Here is an 18,837-nt window from a genome sequence, read left to right as displayed (position 1 = left end):
AAAAAAACTTAAAGAAGGATGTGAATATATCACTATTCGGGCACTAGTCTCAATGTCTTCCCATCTTCCTTGGAATGAAATCCAGCATCCTTAAAAGAGAACCAAATGCTGTTCACCTCCCTGATCCCACTTTTAGTCTTCTGCCCCTCACTTACTCCACTTCAGTTTCACTAGTGTCTTTGCTGTTCTTCAAACGTATCAAGCAGACTCCTGGTGCATTTTGCACTTGGCTGTTCATGCTGCGGAGATACTCTTCCCCTGGGTACCGAATGGCTCCTCCCTCACCACTTTCAAAGTAAGCAAGCTTCTCAGGAAGCTCCTCCCTGGCCATCCTTACTTAAAATTGCAGCCCCCAGCCAGCCTTTCTGTTTCTCTCCTTTGATGTGTTTTTCTCTGTAACATTGGCTACCTGCTAACGTGGCACTTTGTTTTCGCAAGAGCTCTCCAGGTGATTCTCATCTGTAGCCAGCACTGGGAACTTTTTGCCGTAGACGTTGCTCCACTGGGTGTTAATTTTTAAAGTCCTAGCAGAGGCAGGATTTTAAGTATCGAGAACACATTCTGAATTCTTAATAGTAGCTTCAAGCAAAATACTTTTCACTCAGTAGAACCATTCTCTTGAATTAAACCACATTGTGGCTCGACATTGTTTCCCATTCATGAGAAACTTTCCTTGCAGTTGTGATAGCGGCATTATTTCTATATGTAACTGAGCTTGAGGAGTACACACCTTAAGACCAGAGGATCTTCTGATTTTTTTATTTGTAATGAATTTGTATTATTTAAACAAGAGTTTAAGATATGAGATCTCAAATAAAATAGTTGGTTTTACCGACCTTTTTCCTTAAAAGGGTTCAGCACTAGTTAACCTATGTATATATCATTGAGTCTACTTTAGAGTGTTTGATACTATTTAACTTTTTATATGAAAGGTTTTTTTTTGAACTATTAAAACTACACATTGTAGAAATTTGGAAGTGTTAGAAGATAGAGATAGAAATAAGGGGGGAGTCTCTTGAAAATCATTGAGTCTACTTTAGAGTGTTTGATACTATTTAACTTTTTATATGAAAGGTTTTTTTTGAACTATTAAAACTACACATTGTAGAAATTTGGAAGTGTCAGAAGATAGAGATAGAAATAAGGGGGGAGTCTCTTGGAGATGACTACCATTGACACTTGTTTCCTTCTAGCCTTCTTCCATTGCTGTGATCCTGTTCTGGTATGGGGGCGGGGGTGGTGGCATTTGAAAAGTACCGTGGAGAAAACATTCCCAACATTAAGAATTCAGCACTATTAGCATTCGTATGTATTTGCTTCCAGTTTCTTATCTGTGTGTACACTTTTTAAAAAAGCAAATAATATGCAAGCATTTTGTCTCTTTTTAGAAGGACTATGGTATTGGATAAAGTCATTTTTAACCATTTCCTGTTCTGTTCCCTATTACCACCATGTGAGCTGGGCCTGTACCCTAACTGAAATAATTACTTTTGCAAGTTTGGTTTGGTCCAGTAATTTGTCTATACCTTTTACCATGGAGGATAAGTAGTATTGCTCTGTTTTAGTTTATTTAAATGGTATTATGCTATAAATATATTCTGCAACTTTTTTTTTTTTTTTTAAACTCAGCTTTAGATCTATCCAAGTTGATACATATTGATCTAGTTCACTACCTTTGGCTATATGGGACTCCCAGTATGTGGATGTACTATAATTTCTCCAGTCTTGTTTATAGGGTTGAATTTGTGTCTTGGCTTTTATAAACAATGCTGCTATGAATATCCTCATGGGTCATCTTGGACATGTGTGTTAGTATTTTTCTAGGGTTATGTAGAATTTTTTACCCTGCTTTTTCTCCTCTTAAGACATGAAAGTTTCCACCAGCTTATTACAGTCTGTTCATAACCACATACCTCTTAAATCGAGATGTTGAAACATCTTTAATTTCCTTATTGAAAAATTAATATTGGCCACAAGAGTTTTCTTTTTGCATCACAGTTATCCAATCATTGCACAGACTCTTGATAATAGTAGTAGATAAAACATTAAGCTATTTCAGCAAAAGGATTTAAAAACAAAAATTAAAAGTGTGCTTAGTACTTGGAATGGTAGAGCATTCAGTCAAAGACTGGAATACCTGAGGTGATGTATTCTTATTCCCCATGTTCTAATTTCAGGGCAGTTTCTTAGATTTTTGGAAACAATCTCTATAGCCACTCACTTGGGGCTCCTCCTCCAGTGCCACACTCTGCATCTTACCAGGCTCTCTTCCTCTTCCCCTTGGCAAAGAGGGAGATTTGTACTCCCCTTGACTGTGTTAATACTTCGTACACATTGCAGTTATTTCTTTGTGTCTTTTGTTCCACTGCTACAGTGACCTCTTTGAGTATAGTGTACTTGTCTGTCTGGTTTTTGTACCCCAAACAAGCATGATGCCTGTCATGTAGGTGCTGGCCAAATATGTTTTGAATGAATGAGGGAGACAACATGTGGGGGACTGGGGTTGAGACGTAGTGATGGTGATAATCACTTTAGTAAGGAACTTCAGTTTACTGAAAGTGTGGAACAGAATAAGGGAGTCCTAAAAGGAAACAGGGTCGTAAGGATTACAAAATGACAGCTTTGATGGATCTCTACTTTAGAATATTGCTATTTGCCTATACACAAACTGATTAAATCACTAATTTTGTTAGAAAATAAATTAACTTTTCCTTGGAATTTAAATAGCAATGTATTTGTTAAAGTCTGCACTTGTTTTTCTAGGAATAAATCAAAAAACTTACATCCTTACAGATATAGCTGTCTTATAGAATTTTTTTTTTTTAACTCCTAGTCTCATTTCTGGGTTGCTCCAATTTTGATCAAAACTGGGTTTACTTGAATGAGTAGACTAAAGCTAAAGGAAATATTTTGGTCACTGTTCTTATGAAATCTTTTGTGGTTTGGAAAGAGGTATTCCTTTAGCAATCAACAGCTTCATTCATGTTCTGCACACAGTATAGCCAAATGATACCAGTAAATGAGCTTCAGAAGGAGAAGTTCAAATGCAGAACCTCCAAATTTAGAGTTTGAACAGTAAAACTTTTGGAAGGGGAGTCACAGTGAAGTTTCTTAACTTTTACTATGACACTAGTTATAAACCATTTAGTACAGTAAATTCTCTTTTCTCAAGTACCTTCATAGCTCAGAAAACAATTGCTTTAATGGTTATTATATTATATAAGCTGCATTGCTGCCAAAGTTTGCTCATTTGTTAATAGAACTCTTGTATTTTAAGTGATTGGAGCTGTCAGAAGAGTGAAGTCTTCTCAGTAACAAAAGATGTAAGGTTGAAAGTAATGATTTATGAGTATTATCACCTTTTCCAATACTGAAATTATTTCCAGTACTGAAGTACTTTAAAAATAATTGTTCTCTGGATACTTTTTTCTGCTAATTAACATCTCTTTTTACAGGATTCATGAATAAAATTTTCCATCCCAACATTGATGAAGCGTAAGTAACTATTTTAAAATGTTTAAATTTTAGCAGCAACTGATATTTAATAATTAGAGTTCATATCTCCCTCTCTTTCTCTGTTATTAAAAAAAAAAAAAAAAACCTTCATTATCTTTTTGGATTCTATCAGGAAGTAGGACTGTATGAATGGTCATTTAACCTATAGAATCCTGGGGATGTGATATTCTAAATCACTTAGCTCAAATTCTGCTATTGTATTGCTTAGTTTTTTCTGTTGTCATGACTGGGTCCTTCATTTCTCTTGATATCCAGCTAACATTTGTAATATTCCACATCTCAATTCTCTTTGTATAGACACAATCCAGAGATGTTTTCAGTATACAGATTTACTATTTTCAGCCTTAAAGCGTTTCCGAGTTCTTGAAAGTAAAACAAACATGAATGACTGTAGTTTCATTTCAGTTAATGAGTCTTAATTATCCCTTTCTTTCCTTCTAATGTTTTATTAGTGATATTTTAAAATATGATTCCAGTGTATGCCGTTTTGTACTCCCAGTGCTGTTTAGAATACATGATCATTTGGACTGCAGTTTTTACTTGTCATGACACTAAATTTTGCACGTATATGAACCCCTCTCACATGGGTATGCAATTTTGCTGTCTCTCACCTACGTGTATGTGAACCCTGTATTGAGTAGGTTGTGTACTTACATCGTGCCCCTTTGTCCTTTAGTTTTTCAGTGTATCAGTCATCCTAACAACAAGGATGTTCTCTTATGTAACCAGATGTAGTTGTCAGATTTGGGAACTTAATATTAATGCAGTACTTTTTATCTAATCTATATTCTAGTAATGTACTTTTTAGCACTTTTTTTTCTTAAACTACTTTAACCTAGAACAGTTCCTTAGCCTGCCTTTGTCTTTTATAAAATTGACATTTTTAAAGAATATAGACTAGTTATTTTATAGATCGTCCCTTAATTTGGGTTTTGTCTGTTTCCTTATCATTAGATTCAGGGTATGCATGCACTTAAGGCCAGGAAACCACAAAGTGAGATTGTGTCCTTCTTAGGGTGTCATATTCGGAGGCACACAAGGTTTATCTGCCCCTGTGTTAATTTTGATCACCTGGTTCAGGTGTTGTCTGGTTTCTCCGTTGTATTATATAGTTACTATTTTTCCCTTTCATTCTGTAAGGAAACACTTAAGACCTTGTAAACATTCTGCTGCTCATCATACTTTTCCCCAATTGGGATTCTTTTTGTTTTTAAGGGTCTATTAAAGGTATTTCTCCTGATAAATGAAATTAGTTGTCAGATACATGCAACTAACTTTCTAATTTTAAAAAAAATGCCATTCTTTCCATCTGTTTCAGGTCAGGAACTGTGTGTCTAGATGTAATTAATCAAACTTGGACAGCTCTCTATGGTGAGTTTGGCCATGGAATATTTTTTGGAGATGTTGAGACACTGCCCCAAAAAAATGTCGTTTGGCTTTTCTTTGGTTTAAGATGTTTTGTTGGGAACGTGAAGGGATTTTGAGAGACTGGACGGGAAAGTCAATTAGTGAAAAAAATATTTTAAGTACAAACTTCAGTTTAGCAGTAGAAGTTTAAAATAATTTTGTGAGATTATAAACTTAAGGTATAATGATAATACATATGCAGACACACAGATACATATGCAAACATTTTATACATGTGTGTTCAGAATCTCATTGTGTATACATGTTTAGGTATAACACCTTTTAGTTTTGGAAAAACTCTTAGGAATGTCCCCCTGAAATGAGATGAATGAAGTAGAAAGAGGTTCAGGAGATTATGTTTCAAAGGCCAAAACATCATTAAGAAGCAAATAGTAATTTAGCCTGGACTTCAGTGCTGAAATTGACTTCTCATCTCTTTTGGTGAAATCAACAAACGATTGCCTAACTCAGCAAACCACTATAGTTCAGGAGATTATGTTTCAAAGGCCAAAACATCATTAAGAAGCAAATAGTAATTTAGCCTGTACTTCAGTGCTGAAATTGACTTCTCATCTCTTTTGGTGAAATCAACAAACGATTGCCTAACTCAGCAAACCACTATGCTGAATATCACAGAGAGATAAAGGAGTATTAGCCTTCTCTTCTTGAGCCTGTAACCTGGTTGGGGACCTGAAAATATTTTAAAATATATTTAAAGTTTATTAAGAATAAAACACATCTGTTTATTCCCCCACATGTTTAAATCTTCAGACTTCATAGACTCTCTCTGCTCTGGTGCCCCCCCACCCTGTGAGGCTTCCTCTGATCTCCAGCTGGAGGCAATCTCTGGATACCCTTACATTTTATAGCTTTTTTACGGCCCACTTTTACTTCCTACCTTGTATTTGTTGTTTATACCTATATTTTTTGTGCTACTAGGTTATTTCCTACCTTAAGGGCTATCGGGTGCGTGTCTGATTTGTCTTTAAGTGCCAGGACTCTTAACACTGTGCCTCTCACCAATATGGGTTGAAAGAATGAAAGGTACAGATAAGTTGCTGGGAGACACAGGAAAAGGAGGGAAAGATCCTTTAGGCTGGAGTTAACCAGAGATGCTCTACCTCTTGTTGGAGAGTTGTGAGACCTTTTAATGGTCCAAGGTAAGTAAGACATCTTAGTGCAGCCACAATCTGCAAGTCACCTTTGCCAGACATCCTTGTACTAGATTGGTGAATGAGAATCACAGAGGAAGGTTAAGTTGGTCACCAGCAGCACACAGTCAGTCCTTTTTTCCCCCCTTCTGTTTCTGCCATTGAGGAATTACATCCTCCCCTGGAGTTATCTCCCCTAATCTTTGGTTGATAGGACCTTTTCTCACCTCAAACATCACTTTTTCAGAGAAGACTCCTTTCCTAGCCATTTTAGCTAAAAGCATACCCCTCCATAGCACAGCACCCTGTTCTAAATAAGTTTTTTAAACTGGTATTTGTTTATTATTTATCTTCTCCTATTGGATCGTAATCTGCATGAGAGTGGGGACTCTGTCTTGTTCTTGTCTGTACACACATGCAAATGCGTAAAACAGTGCCTGGTGTCCAAGCATTCAATTATATGTTGGCTTAATGAGTGAGTTAATCATGCTTCGTACAGTTTAACATGAGTACAGTTTTAGGAAGATGATGGCTTATAAGGAGATGAGGCAACAGGAGAGAACATATAGTCCGTGGTTGATTAAATGGATTCCTTTTAAGATGGTTTTGTTCTGGTAAAAAATGTCTCATGGCAGGCAGCCTGGAATATCTGATGTAATGATGTGTTTTCTTAAGCTACATTCACATTTTAGAAATGTACATATCAAAATACCATAGCTGGTTCTAATTACAATGAAGTAAATTGGACTTGAGTTTCACTAAAACTTTTACCATTGACCAGAAAAGCTTTGTGGAAGAAGCTTGCTAATGCTTAAGTACCTCATGATGCAGAACAGATTTAAAAAAAAAAAAAAAATCAGCTTTACTGAATTATAATTCATGAACATACAACTCACTCATTTAATATATGTGATTCAGTAGTTCTTAGTATATTCACTTATGTGCAGCAATCACCACAGTCAATTTTAGAATATTTTCATCACCTCAAAAAGAAACTTGAACCTTTAACTATTCCCTATACCATCCCCACCAGCCCTGGGCAACCACTAATCTACTTTTTGTTTCTATAGATTTGTCTGTTCTGGACATTTCTTAAAATGGAATCATATAATATGTGGGTTTTTTGTGACTGGCTTTTTTCACTTTGTGTAATGTTTTCAAGGTCTATCCATATTGTAGCATGTATCAGCATTTCCTTTTTTATGGCCAAATAATATTCCATTATACAGGCATAGCATAGTTTATCTATCTGTTTGTCAAATGATGGACATCTGGGTTGTTTCCAACTTTTGACTTTTACAAGTAATCCCTCTATAAATATTTGTGCACAAGTTCTTACGTGGACATATGTGTTTATTTCTCTTGTGTATATACCTAGAGGTGGAATTACTGGGTGATATGGTAACTCTGTATTTAACCATTTGAGGAACTGGCAGACTATTTTTCAGAGTGGCTATACCATTTTACATTCCCACCAGCAGGTGTATAAGATTCAGAACAGATTATAAAGCAGAAGGCCAGTGTGACTAAGGTTTCATCACATTTATAAAATGTTGGAGTATGTTCTTGTATTAGCTTACAAAATATTTAATAAGCAACAAGAGTTGAACCACATTGGTTAAAGTGAACTGAAAGCAGATTTCTGTATTTCATGTATATGAGTTTTTGTAAGTGTTCCATAATAAAAGAGTATGGACATGCTAACATTACAGCGAAGTGTGGGAAAACACAAGAAGAAATATTTTCAGAGTGTAGTTTAAAAGTTTACTGAGCTTGGGAGAATTGTTTTGACATTTTGCTCAAAACACAGACTATTTCTCAAGAAAATTCAACATTTCTTTCATGGAAAATTTAGGAGCAGGTAAATACAGCTTATATATAAAGTACTGGTAGAAAGGGTTGGTTTAAATGACCTTGAAGTTTTTTTTTTTAGACTTGAGATCTGAATTGAATTTTTATTACAAACCGCTAAAGCCTCTGGCATTGAAAGTTAGTTCATAATTGGCGAGTTCTGAATTACTTGATTTCCTGCAGTGATTTTTGGGAGAATCTTCGTTCAAAGGGGGAAAAAAAAACCCTAATTTAATACCAAATAACTAATAGGAGAAAGCTGGCATGTTAACATAAATATTTTGCCAGTGAATTACTTGATTTCCTGCAGTGATTTTTGGGAGAATCTTCGTTCAAAGGGGGAAAAAAAACCCCCTAATTTAATACCAAATAACTAATAGGAGAAAGCTGGCATGTTAACATAAATATTCAACCGAAAAGCAAAAGGGTTAGCCTGGCACCTAAAACCTGTTTCAACACCTACTTCTACTGTATAATATAGTGAGGAACAGGGAGTCTTTGTGAAATTTCCTGCAGTTCGCTTTGCCCTAGGGCATGTACTATGCAATGGTTATACATATTTGTAGTATAACAACAGTTCCCAGTTGAAATTTCAGTTTTATAGTTATCATAACCTGATATTAAACAGTGTTCATGTTAGCAATAAATTCAGTCCTCTGACCCCTCGCCAAGTAGATTTCTGGTAGCCCGTTTGACTCATTGCTTCTGTTCTTTTCCTTCTTTCTCTTTGCCAAGTGTACGTGCAGTTTGTTCATTCAGAAGTTCAAAATTGGTATAATCGTTTAATCACCCAGTAATTTTTAATTTTATTTAACCTTGCAAGAGAGCTAATTATAGTGAGTAACGTGGTTAATTTTGTAAAGATGCTTGTCATCGGTATGAAGTTATCTATCTAGTATGAAGTTATTTGTTACTCTTGTGACATTAAAAGGAAAGTAGCAGATGACAAAATTGATTTATTTTGGCTTCTTGCATGATAACATCTTTTTTTTTTTTTTTAAACATCCTTTCCTGCTCTTCTAGGCAGCCCTAATAGTAATAAAAGCTCTGAAAAACTTAAAATGCAGCCAAGGGATTCTGGATTTCAGTTTAAAAAACAAATGTAATTTTAAGGAATGATTTAAAGAGAGTTCATTAAGCCACAGGTAGCTTTTTTAGTGTGTCTTCTATTTTCCAGTTTTCTTTTTTTTCCAAAATATATTTTAGCCATGGTTGGTTTATTAACCCACACTCAGGGCTCAGGTACCTTCACTACAGTACAGCTTTAACTTCCCTCCACCCTTGTGGGCCATGCATATTTGAGCCTTGCAAATGCATTTTTCTCTCCAATGGAAACAACTTCCATTTTACTCATTCCTTGACTGACTTGGTAACTTATGTTGTGGATTAAGTTATGGACAAGTGAGTGTTTTATAAAACTGGGCAGTTTATAGTTCCCACCCTTAGGGCTGCTGTCAGTGGACTGTATACTCCTTTACTTTGCTGGAGGATTAAGTTATGGACAAGTGAGTGTTTTATAAAACTGGGCAGTTTATAGTTCCCACCCTTAAGGCTGCTGTCAGTGGACTGTATACTCCTTTACTTTGCTGGAGAGAAAAGTCAACATTTAGGAAATTACTTCCCCTTGAGTCATCTAGCAAGTTAGTAACAGACAAGTGAAGTTAACTACAGCAGAAGGAATGCTTCAGGGACTTTGAGATTAGGCAGGAGGAACAAAGTTTCTCTTACTAGGCATTTAGAAAAAAATTAAAACAAATTTATTTAATAGTTATCTCATCCCCCTTTTTCAGTAGGGTAACCCATGAATCTTCCCAAATAATTGAAAATTTGGCAGAGGGTAACTGTATCTTAAAATAGTGCCTTATGTCACATTAATGTATGCTGTTTCTAGACATTTTAGTGAAGTTACACAGACAAGAAATATATGTATATGTCTGAGTAGATGATTGACTGGCCAACAACTGCTGTTTGAAGAGGCTTGAGAACTCAGTATTGATCCATCCATGTTGGAATCACAAACATCATCCTACCTTTGGAACAGGTAGATGTCATTGTGAGTCTTCTAGGTGAAGGCCAGGTAGAGCAGTTTCTTTCCAGTTCTGTGGGAGTCATGTCGCCTGACATACATAAAGAAGAAATATGCTGGCTTTGAGATTTGATGTCTTCAACAGTGCTTAGCTCCTTATCACCCTCCTTTAACTCTATGCTTAAAAATCTTCAGATGTGGTACTATGTGGCTCAGTAGTTTAATTATTTATACACAGAAAAATTGGGTTGAACAACTTAGTGGAAATTCACTAAAAATACCACATTCACTAGTGGTCAGTGTTAGAATTATGGAGTAATCTGGGCTTTGTGGATTGTGTGACATGAGCCAGCCATGGTATGGCTCTGAAAGATAGCCATAGCAATGTTCTGCTTTCTTTGGGGCTATAGTTTCAGGGCTCAAGTTTCATCCTTGACTGTATGGACAAGCCACCCTGATTTGTTTTCTTTTGCTTGTGATTATTATGAATAGGTAGTCTTCCCCATGAATGGATGCTTAGTTTGTAATCACATGAAGTTATCTCTTGTTATTTTTTTCTGACATTAAGGACAACTAAATTATTGTCTAGTAATTAAAAACTTGAATAATGGGTTTTAGTATGACTGCAGGAATACCCAACTAGCTAATTACACATTAACTGCCCTCATTTCTGAAAGGTTAATAACAAATCCTATTACCATGTTTTAGCTTGCAATCTTAAGGTAAGCAGGATCATACCAGGTTTGAACTAGGAAGAATGACCTCTTAAAAACACCTAAGGTAAGAAGCATTTTGAGATTGACAAGGCAACAAGACCATTTTTTTTGATAAATGGGAGCTGTTTTCTTCCTTGTTGATCTATGTAGTAGCATTCATTTTCTTCTGCACATCTCTGTAGTTTAAATACATCGGGGGAAGGGGACTGCAATTAGACAATGAATGGGAAATGATTTTGTAAGTAGGTTTGGAATGCTTTGAAATAATCCATGTTATGTAACTACATACCTCATGTATTAGTCCATTTTTGTGTTGCTATAACAGAATACCTAAGACTCGGTAATTTCTAAAGAACAGAGGTTTATTTGGCTGACGATTCTGGGACAGCCACATCTGGCACAGGCCTCAGGCCGCTTCTGTTCATGGCAGAAAGTGGCAGGCAGCCAGCGGGTATAAGCAGATCACATGGTGAGAGGAAGCAAGAGAGAGAGGAAGTGCCAGGGTCTTTTAAACAACCAGCTCTCGCAGGAACTAATAGAGCGAGAACTCACTCATTACTCCCCCCACCTAGGGAGAGCACTAATCTGTTCATGAGGGATCCATCCCCGTGACTCAAACTGTCACACTGGGGATCAGATTTCCATGAGTTCTGGGAAGACAATACATCCAAACTCCATCACCTCAGGTTGTTGACCTGGTGATCTGGCACTTAGCAAAATGTATCTGGTGTTTCTCCAGATTTTAGTATCCTGCATCTTTGACATTACCCTTTCCCACATATAACAGAAATACTTTTCTAGCTTGGAATACTTAAAAACCAAAATGCTACCACTAAGCAAGATTAAGTATATCTATCATGTATATTGCAAAAATTCTTCCAGTGTTTGACTACTAATTCTAATTCCTACTAATTGATCTTCCTTTTCATTTTTATTTTTTTGAGAAGTGTAAGGACGGAGGTATTTTGATCTGTTTTGGGTTTTTTTTGCCTGCGTGACCCTCTTCATTGAGACCTCATTGTATCTTTAAAAGATCCTTATAGACTAACATGAGAACATGCATGAGTCTAATGAGGTCATACCTTTTGTGTATTTTATCCACATATAAGACCCTCTCGGTTAAGTAATTGCATACATTCTTGAATTTATCTTTTTTTTTTTTTTTTGTCTTTTTGTCTTTTTCCGTGTTCTGGCAACGGATCGCAACTCTCAGTGTTGCCCCCGTTCTGGACCGGGGATCGGCAACGGGATCGCAACCCTCAGCGCTGCTCCCACGCCTCGCTCAGCCAGTGAGCGGGAACCGGTCTGTATGTGGGATCCGAACCCTCGGGCGGGAGTGCCGCCGCGCCTCCCAAGCGACACACTTATCCAGTGCGCCACCGGGCCGAACCCTCGGGCGGGAGTGCCGCCGCGCCTCCCAAGCGGCGCACTTATCCAGTGCGCCACCGGGCCGGCCCCTTGAATTTATCTTTTTGCAGAGTGGTGGAGGAATGTATTATCTCATTTGCAGCATGTTAGCATTCAGTAAGCTAAACACATTGCGGCAAGCCTTGTGACCACCTGGGCTGTGCCACGGATGCCACAGAAAGTCTTTTGTGGGCTGCTGCAGCTTGCCACAAGTGTGCCCTCAACAGAGCTACAGAAATAGGCTTTTCATCCTTTAAGTTTGGCTCAAATTAGTTATTTTAGAAAATGTTATTTTTAATTTCAAATCATTTCTTCAAAGTCTGCCTGCCTATCTGAGGGTATTCTGATTGGCTTTATTGACCTTTTCCTCAAGGCAGGGTGTCTGTCATCTTTTAGGGCCCTCTGCTTACCACTTTTTTCATGCATAACACTGCTCGATCGTGTGCAATGCGGGATTCTCCAATTGATGAAGTATATAGGCTTTTGATTACTCTTCCTTTTTTGTAGAATTTCACTGTTTTTTAATATCCACAGACTGTAAGCAGGAGATTAAAGTAAAAAACTCAAGTCCGTTATTAACATTACATCTTCTTAGGAGCTGGTAAGAGGGTGGAAGGTAAAGGTCTTTAATTAGCCCCAAATTATTAAATAGCCAAAGGAAGTCTGGAAATTTTATTTATTTGCCCTATTTTAATCTTACCCCCCAAAATTGGCTACCTGGTTTTTATATGCATATAAATACTGCCCCCCCCCCCAAATAAAATAAAATAAATTGTTAAATGAATGTTGAATGAAATTTTATGGTTGACTTTATTTTGAACACATATTATAAATTTATGGACTTGCTTGGCAGTTCATGATGAATTCAGAAAAGTTCCTTGTATGATGAGCAAAAGTCTACCAATAGGATTTTGAAAGGTAGGCAGCTGATTTTATTTTTCCTCTAGTAATCAAGGAGATGAATAACATGGGTTGAAGTACCCAGGTGACTCCAACTTATTTAGCCATTAGTTTCAACTACAATCGCCAAAAGCCCAGGGGAAAAGATCTGTGTATATCACAGGAGAGAATCAACAGTTCTAGACCACAGGAATTGACTCCTTGTGATTTTTGTCCATCTTTTCACCTCTCTAGCTGTGAGCAGGATTTTTATTTTCTTCCTCTCCTTTCAGCCCTGCTCCTTATTGAATCACAGAACAGGAGTCCTCCACTAGATGGGAGAGGGAACAGTGAAAAATAAGTTTGTTTGGATAGCATGCTTCTAGACTGTGAAGAGTTTTGAATGAGAGCAAGAGGAGCTTGCTCTGTATGGGCAATTATCTGAGTGAGTGTTTTAAGGAAGCTGTTTTTGATTACAAAGGTGAGAGTTTGGAGCCTTGAAGGTCATCCAGGAGATGGCTGCCCTGATCCAAGGCTGGAATGACATATTGGGCTTTATGTGGTTACATGCCAGGGGAAATAGAAGAGGAACCAGAGGCATTTCATTAGGGCAGGTAGTGAAAGAAGAAAGCATAGCCAAATTCCTTCTGCAGGTTTGGAGCCTACGCTCTTCATTGGGAAAAGGGATTGGGTTTTCAGGAAACTAATTTTAAGCATGTGAAGTTTGATAAGACTAGAAATATAAAGGACCAGTTATAAAGATTTGGTAGTTATCACCATAGACTTATTTCTTTAAAATTTTAAGATGGTGGGTTTCCCAGAGTAAGAGTGCACAGAGCTAATTCTTAAAATACAAATCCACACTGCTGTGCGAGGGGCCGATGTCTTCCCAAACAAGTTTTTTAGTTTTCTTGTGTGTTTTTAAAAAGAATGAACCTAGGGCATTGGGCATCTGGAGGACCGGAAGTAGAAGTAGAAAAGGGGGTGGGATAGGTGGCTTTTGAGAAGGGAGGAAGGGTGTTGATGGTTCTTGGCTCCTAGCTGTGACTATATTATATATTGGTGATGTTTTCTGAGTTACAGCATTTATTTTTCACTGTTAAATCTGGAGGGGAAAAAAAATTATGCAAGTGAAAGTGTCTTAAGATGATTGCCTGCTTGCCAATTGTGGTTACTGGTGGGGCAGACCATGTTAAGCTTTGGGTGTCCACAGGATTTTAACCTGAGGAAAGCAGCATACTGTACAAAATTTTCCATTTTAACTTTCAGAAGAAATAGAGGAAAAAGAAATAACTTATGGTCACTGGTTTATAAACAGCCAATAGTAAAACATATGTGATTCATCCCCCTCTGTGTTTTCTCCTTTAAGCCATACACCATCTTACTGTGAGTCACCTGGAGTAGGGTGACTTCACTTTAAGAATTGGTGTACCTTTTTTGGTGTGACTCATTTTAATTAACATATATTCCTTAAGGGATACAGGTAGCTGACATTTCTACTCTTAGAAGATGCCATATTGACATGTTCTCACTTATTGGTGGGAGCTAAAAATAAATAAATAAATTCACTCACACACACACACACACACACACACACAAAAACCGGGGAGAGGGGGAGCTAAAAATAAATAAATAAATTCACTCACACACACACACACACACACACACACACACAAAAACCGGGGAGAGGGGGGGGGAAGAAGATATAACAACTACAATTTTTTTTGAAGTTGTTACAACAAGCAAACGGAAAGGACATTCTTGGGTGGGAGGGGGGAGAGGGAGGAGGGAGGGAGGTTTCGGTGATGGGCCATAATAATCAATCACATTGTATATTGACAGAATAAAAATTTAAAGGAAAAAAAATTAAAAAATTAAAAGTAAAAAAAAGATGCCATATTGATATTAATACTTTAGTCCTTTGGTACAGTTTGAAGCATATCTTAGTCATTTTAAGCAATGTGTAATACTTCCTTGTAAGGAACAGAAGTATTGTACTTCTCTTTTTGCAGATGAAGAAAGTGAGATACAGAGAGGAAGAGACCTACCCAAGGTCAAAGAGCAAGTCAGTGGAAGGCCTGAGATTTAACATGTGGTCTTTTAGGTTTTTTGTCTATTATTCACCACTGAGGAGCAGCTTCCGTTATGCTGGAGACAGTTCAGCCTAATGGAATTTGCCCTGCCAAATGTCAACAGTGTGCTAGGTGATGTCCGCCACCACCCATTCTCCTCTACAGCAGCCCTTAAATGGCCCTCTAGGATCCTCTTTTACCTGCCTGTGGTTTGGCATACCTCAACCTGGAGAAAGTGGTAGTAACAGCAGTGTGCAGAAAAGAAAGATGAAAGGGTCCGGGAAGGCTGCTAAACTACAGCTTAGCTGCCAAACCTAAGCATTTTCTCAAGTCAAGGAATCCATAAGCAAAGAGTCCTCCCTTCACATTTGGTCTTTGGGGGTATGGCATGCACAGACTAGGTGGTGTTTCCTGGCTATGTGTTTACACACAGACATCTGTATCACACACACACACAGACAAATGCCAGCCAGTCCTAAAGCAGAAGCCCTGTGGTAGGTAAGAAGCTTCAGCAAGCATATTTTGGAAAAACTGGGTAATTCTGATGGACAAACAGCCAGGACATAGACTTGCCTAGAAATTACTGCTCTGGACTGAGTGAGGTAAATGATGCTGCTTTTGATGAGAAATCAGTGTGATTTGGGTGTTTTAAAAAATGAAATATGACTATAAATCAGTTTATGTGCCTAAACTGAGGTGCGTGTCATAATATTAACATTAATACATAAGGTCACATTGAAGAATCCAGTCCTAATAATTAATAACTGCTGATTTTAGTGTAAGGCAAAAGTAAGAGCTGTTTGCTCATGGTTCATAAGCCATACTTCTCAGGGATCTTGGGACTTCCTTTAAAAATTAAGATAGCCAGAAATGAAGCCAGCTGACTATAATCTCTAGATTGAGTGACCTGTGCCTGCCTGGCTCTCTCCCTTTCAAAAAGTTGAAGGTTAATGTTTTTAAAATAAAGATCTTTGAACTTATACATGTTTTTATTATTGTTAAGAAGTCTAGAAAAAAATGTTCATTACAATGAATTTTTCCAAATATGAGTAGCTTTATTTTATTCTTGGTTTGTAGTTTAGGTCTCGTCAGTCAACATATTTATCTTGAAAAAAGATTTTCTGCACATCTCACATTTGAGAAATGCCCCTTTCAAGAGAACTTTCTCATTAATAATCACTCTTCTAGCTCTCGTCAGTCAACATATTTATCTTGAAAAAAGATTTTCTGCACATCTCACATTTGAGAAATACCCCTTTCAAGAGAACTTTCTCATTAATAATCACTCTTCTAGACACTTTCAGGAATGCTTTTTACTGCTTTGAAATGGCCATAGCTGTAACATCCTGCCCTCCACAAGCTGTCATCTTCTCCCAAAACTGGACTGCGTGCTTTGCCTTTTCTGCTCTTTTTAACAGGTGTGATTCAGCACATCTGTAAAATGGACCAAAAGTGTGTTCACACAGGAAGACAGTGACACAAGACGGAAGAACCAATAATTAAGGGTTCTCTTATTTGTTTGGAACAATTACATAGGTAAAGCCACTTATTGGTAGCTTGGGGAAACTAAAGGTAGTAGAAGAGGATATAAAATCTCTTCCAGGGATGCATGGAACCTCTAGTTATATAATATGTCATCTGTAATGGTTCTCCAGCCCTGAGGCACTTCGGAATGTTAAAGAGAGTAAAACCCATACTTTGTTTTTTGAAGGTTTTTATTGCTTGACAGGAACATCCAGCACAGCTAATCCTTTTGAGCAGTGCCTGTAATAATAATATGGCAGGAGAAAGCCCCCAGCTCACTATGTGCAGGTATCTGTGAATGGCCTGGGTTACCTCCTGTGCTGGAGCCACTCGAGAACAAGCACACTGCCTCTGTGACATAGCTGCAGAAATGCCAGAACATGCTCTGCTTAGAGCCCCGCCTGCTGGCTTTGCACTTGTGGGAAAGGGAAACGTTGGGGAGGATGGCGGTCATTTCTGACCCATGGCCTTGGCTCCCCTGCCAATGAGAGTATGCGTTTTTGATGCAGAGATGTGGGGAGCTTGCACCATCATGAAAGTTGAAACAGTTTGTTTTATCCATTAACAGAGGCAGCACGATAGGAAGCCTCGGTTTGAAATCCAGACTCTTGGGCAAATTGCTTAGCCTTTGTGTGCCTCTGTTTCTTCATATGTGAAGTGGAGATGGTAATGGTACCTTACCTCATTGACTGTAGTGAAATTAAGAGCATATATGCAAGGTGCTTAAGAGTGTCCTGCATGTAGTAATTGCTGTGTAAGGGTTAACCTGCTGCCATCACTGTTAACTGTCAGTACTGTTAATGTGACTATTATTAACACATTCCCGCTCTGGGGTCACACTCAATTTGTAAAACTCTTCTTAATTTGCTTACCTATTTCATATATATACAAAAATAGGAAGGACATATATATATAGGATAATGTTATTTTTAAAGGCAAAAGAAGTGCCATTTGTAGTGTGGAAAATAGAAATTACTAGCCTGTTGCCTTGACATAACTTTAAAAAATATTCTTATGCATACATACTGTACATATTTGTAATTCTAGAGAACATACTGTTTTATGGCCTTTCTCCATCCAGTATTCAAGCATAAGCATTTTTCTCTATTCCTTAACCTTTATAAATAATTCTCAGTGGTTTTATGCCACGAATAATTATTGGTTTGTTGAATACGTTGCTTCCTTTTTCTTTTTTTAAAAAAAAAGTCATAGGGCCGGCCCGGTGGCGCACTAGATAGTGCGCTGCTTGGGAAGCGCGGCGGCACTCCCGTCCAAATAATTCTCAGTGGTTTTATGCCACGAATAATTATTGGTTTGTTGAATACGTTGCTTCCTTTTTTTTTTTTTAAAAAAAAAGTCATAAATAAAACTTCTATGAAAATCTCACTGCAGATAGTTTGGAGATTATCTTGGAAGGTTTTTGTTTTGCTGTTTTGATTAGGAATTTTAATATTTGTTTCCTGGTACATAAGAATCTTGCTATAATGTGGTTCTTTGGGACTGTTCTGAACTTGGTCTTATGAAAGTAAAATAGCCCCAGGTGAAGTCATCCCAAACCTATAACTTCAGGTTAAAGGTAAAGCTGCTCTGTATTAATATCTGGTGTATGACAACCGGACTTTGCTAGTTGTCATGGGACACTCTCTCATATCATTCTAACTGCTGTTTCTTAACCTTACAGTGATAAGGAAGAGCTGCCTCTTATGTGTAGGGTTTTCTAGAACAAAATTTGGCAAACTTTGGCTACCTGTTTTTATATAAAGTTTTATTGGAACACAGCTGCACCCATTTGTTTACGATTATCTTTGGCTGCTTTTGTGCCACAGTGGCAGAGTTGAATGTCCAGTAGTTATGACAGAGATCATGTGTGTGGCCTACAAAGCCTATAAAGTATTTACTTTGACCCTTCATGAAAAGGTTTGCCAACCCGTTTTATCTAGAGCAGAGTTTCTCAACCTCAGCACTGTCGACATTTTGGTCCAGATAGTTCTTTGTTATGGGGACTGTCCTGTGTACTTTAGAATGTTTAGCAGCATCCCTGGCCTCTACCCACTAGATGCCAGGAGCACCCCTCAGTTGTGACAACAAAAAATGTCTCCAGAGATTGCCAGATACCCCTGGAGAGCAAAATCACCCCTGGCTGAGAAGCACTAATCTCAAGTGATGTGGTTTGGCAAAGCATTCATCTGTAATACGGTGTAGGACTGCTCACTATAAAAGAAAAAGAAAATCCATTAAAAGAGCAGAATAAATTAAAGGGTAGTTTTTTATGCTGCTTACTATGCTTT

At 37.6% G+C, this 18,837-nt stretch overlaps 1 protein-coding gene across 2 annotated transcripts in view; it reads left to right on the top strand.

Annotated features, from left to right (window-relative positions):
- The window catches only part of UBE2H (ubiquitin-conjugating enzyme E2H), a 116,125-nt gene that overhangs the window by 87,991 nt on the left and 9,297 nt on the right, over positions 1-18,837 (top strand). The window contains exons 4-5 of one of the 2 annotated variants that reach the window (XM_008574448.1): positions 3,456-3,495; positions 4,835-4,887. The exons of the other annotated variant lie outside the window; for it this stretch is intronic. Coding sequence (XP_008572670.1) covers positions 3,456-3,495; positions 4,835-4,887 — 93 coding nt within the window. The remainder of the gene's footprint in view (positions 1-3,455; positions 3,496-4,834; positions 4,888-18,837) is intronic. 2 annotated transcript variants of the gene reach the window in all.

The sequence above is a fragment of the Galeopterus variegatus genome, unplaced genomic scaffold (assembly GCF_000696425.1).
Source record: "Galeopterus variegatus unplaced genomic scaffold, G_variegatus-3.0.2 Scaffold1050, whole genome shotgun sequence".
NCBI lineage: Eukaryota > Metazoa > Chordata > Mammalia > Dermoptera > Cynocephalidae > Galeopterus > Galeopterus variegatus.
Note: the sequence above shows the minus strand (reverse complement) of the source record. Positions and strands in the feature narration are given on the sequence as shown.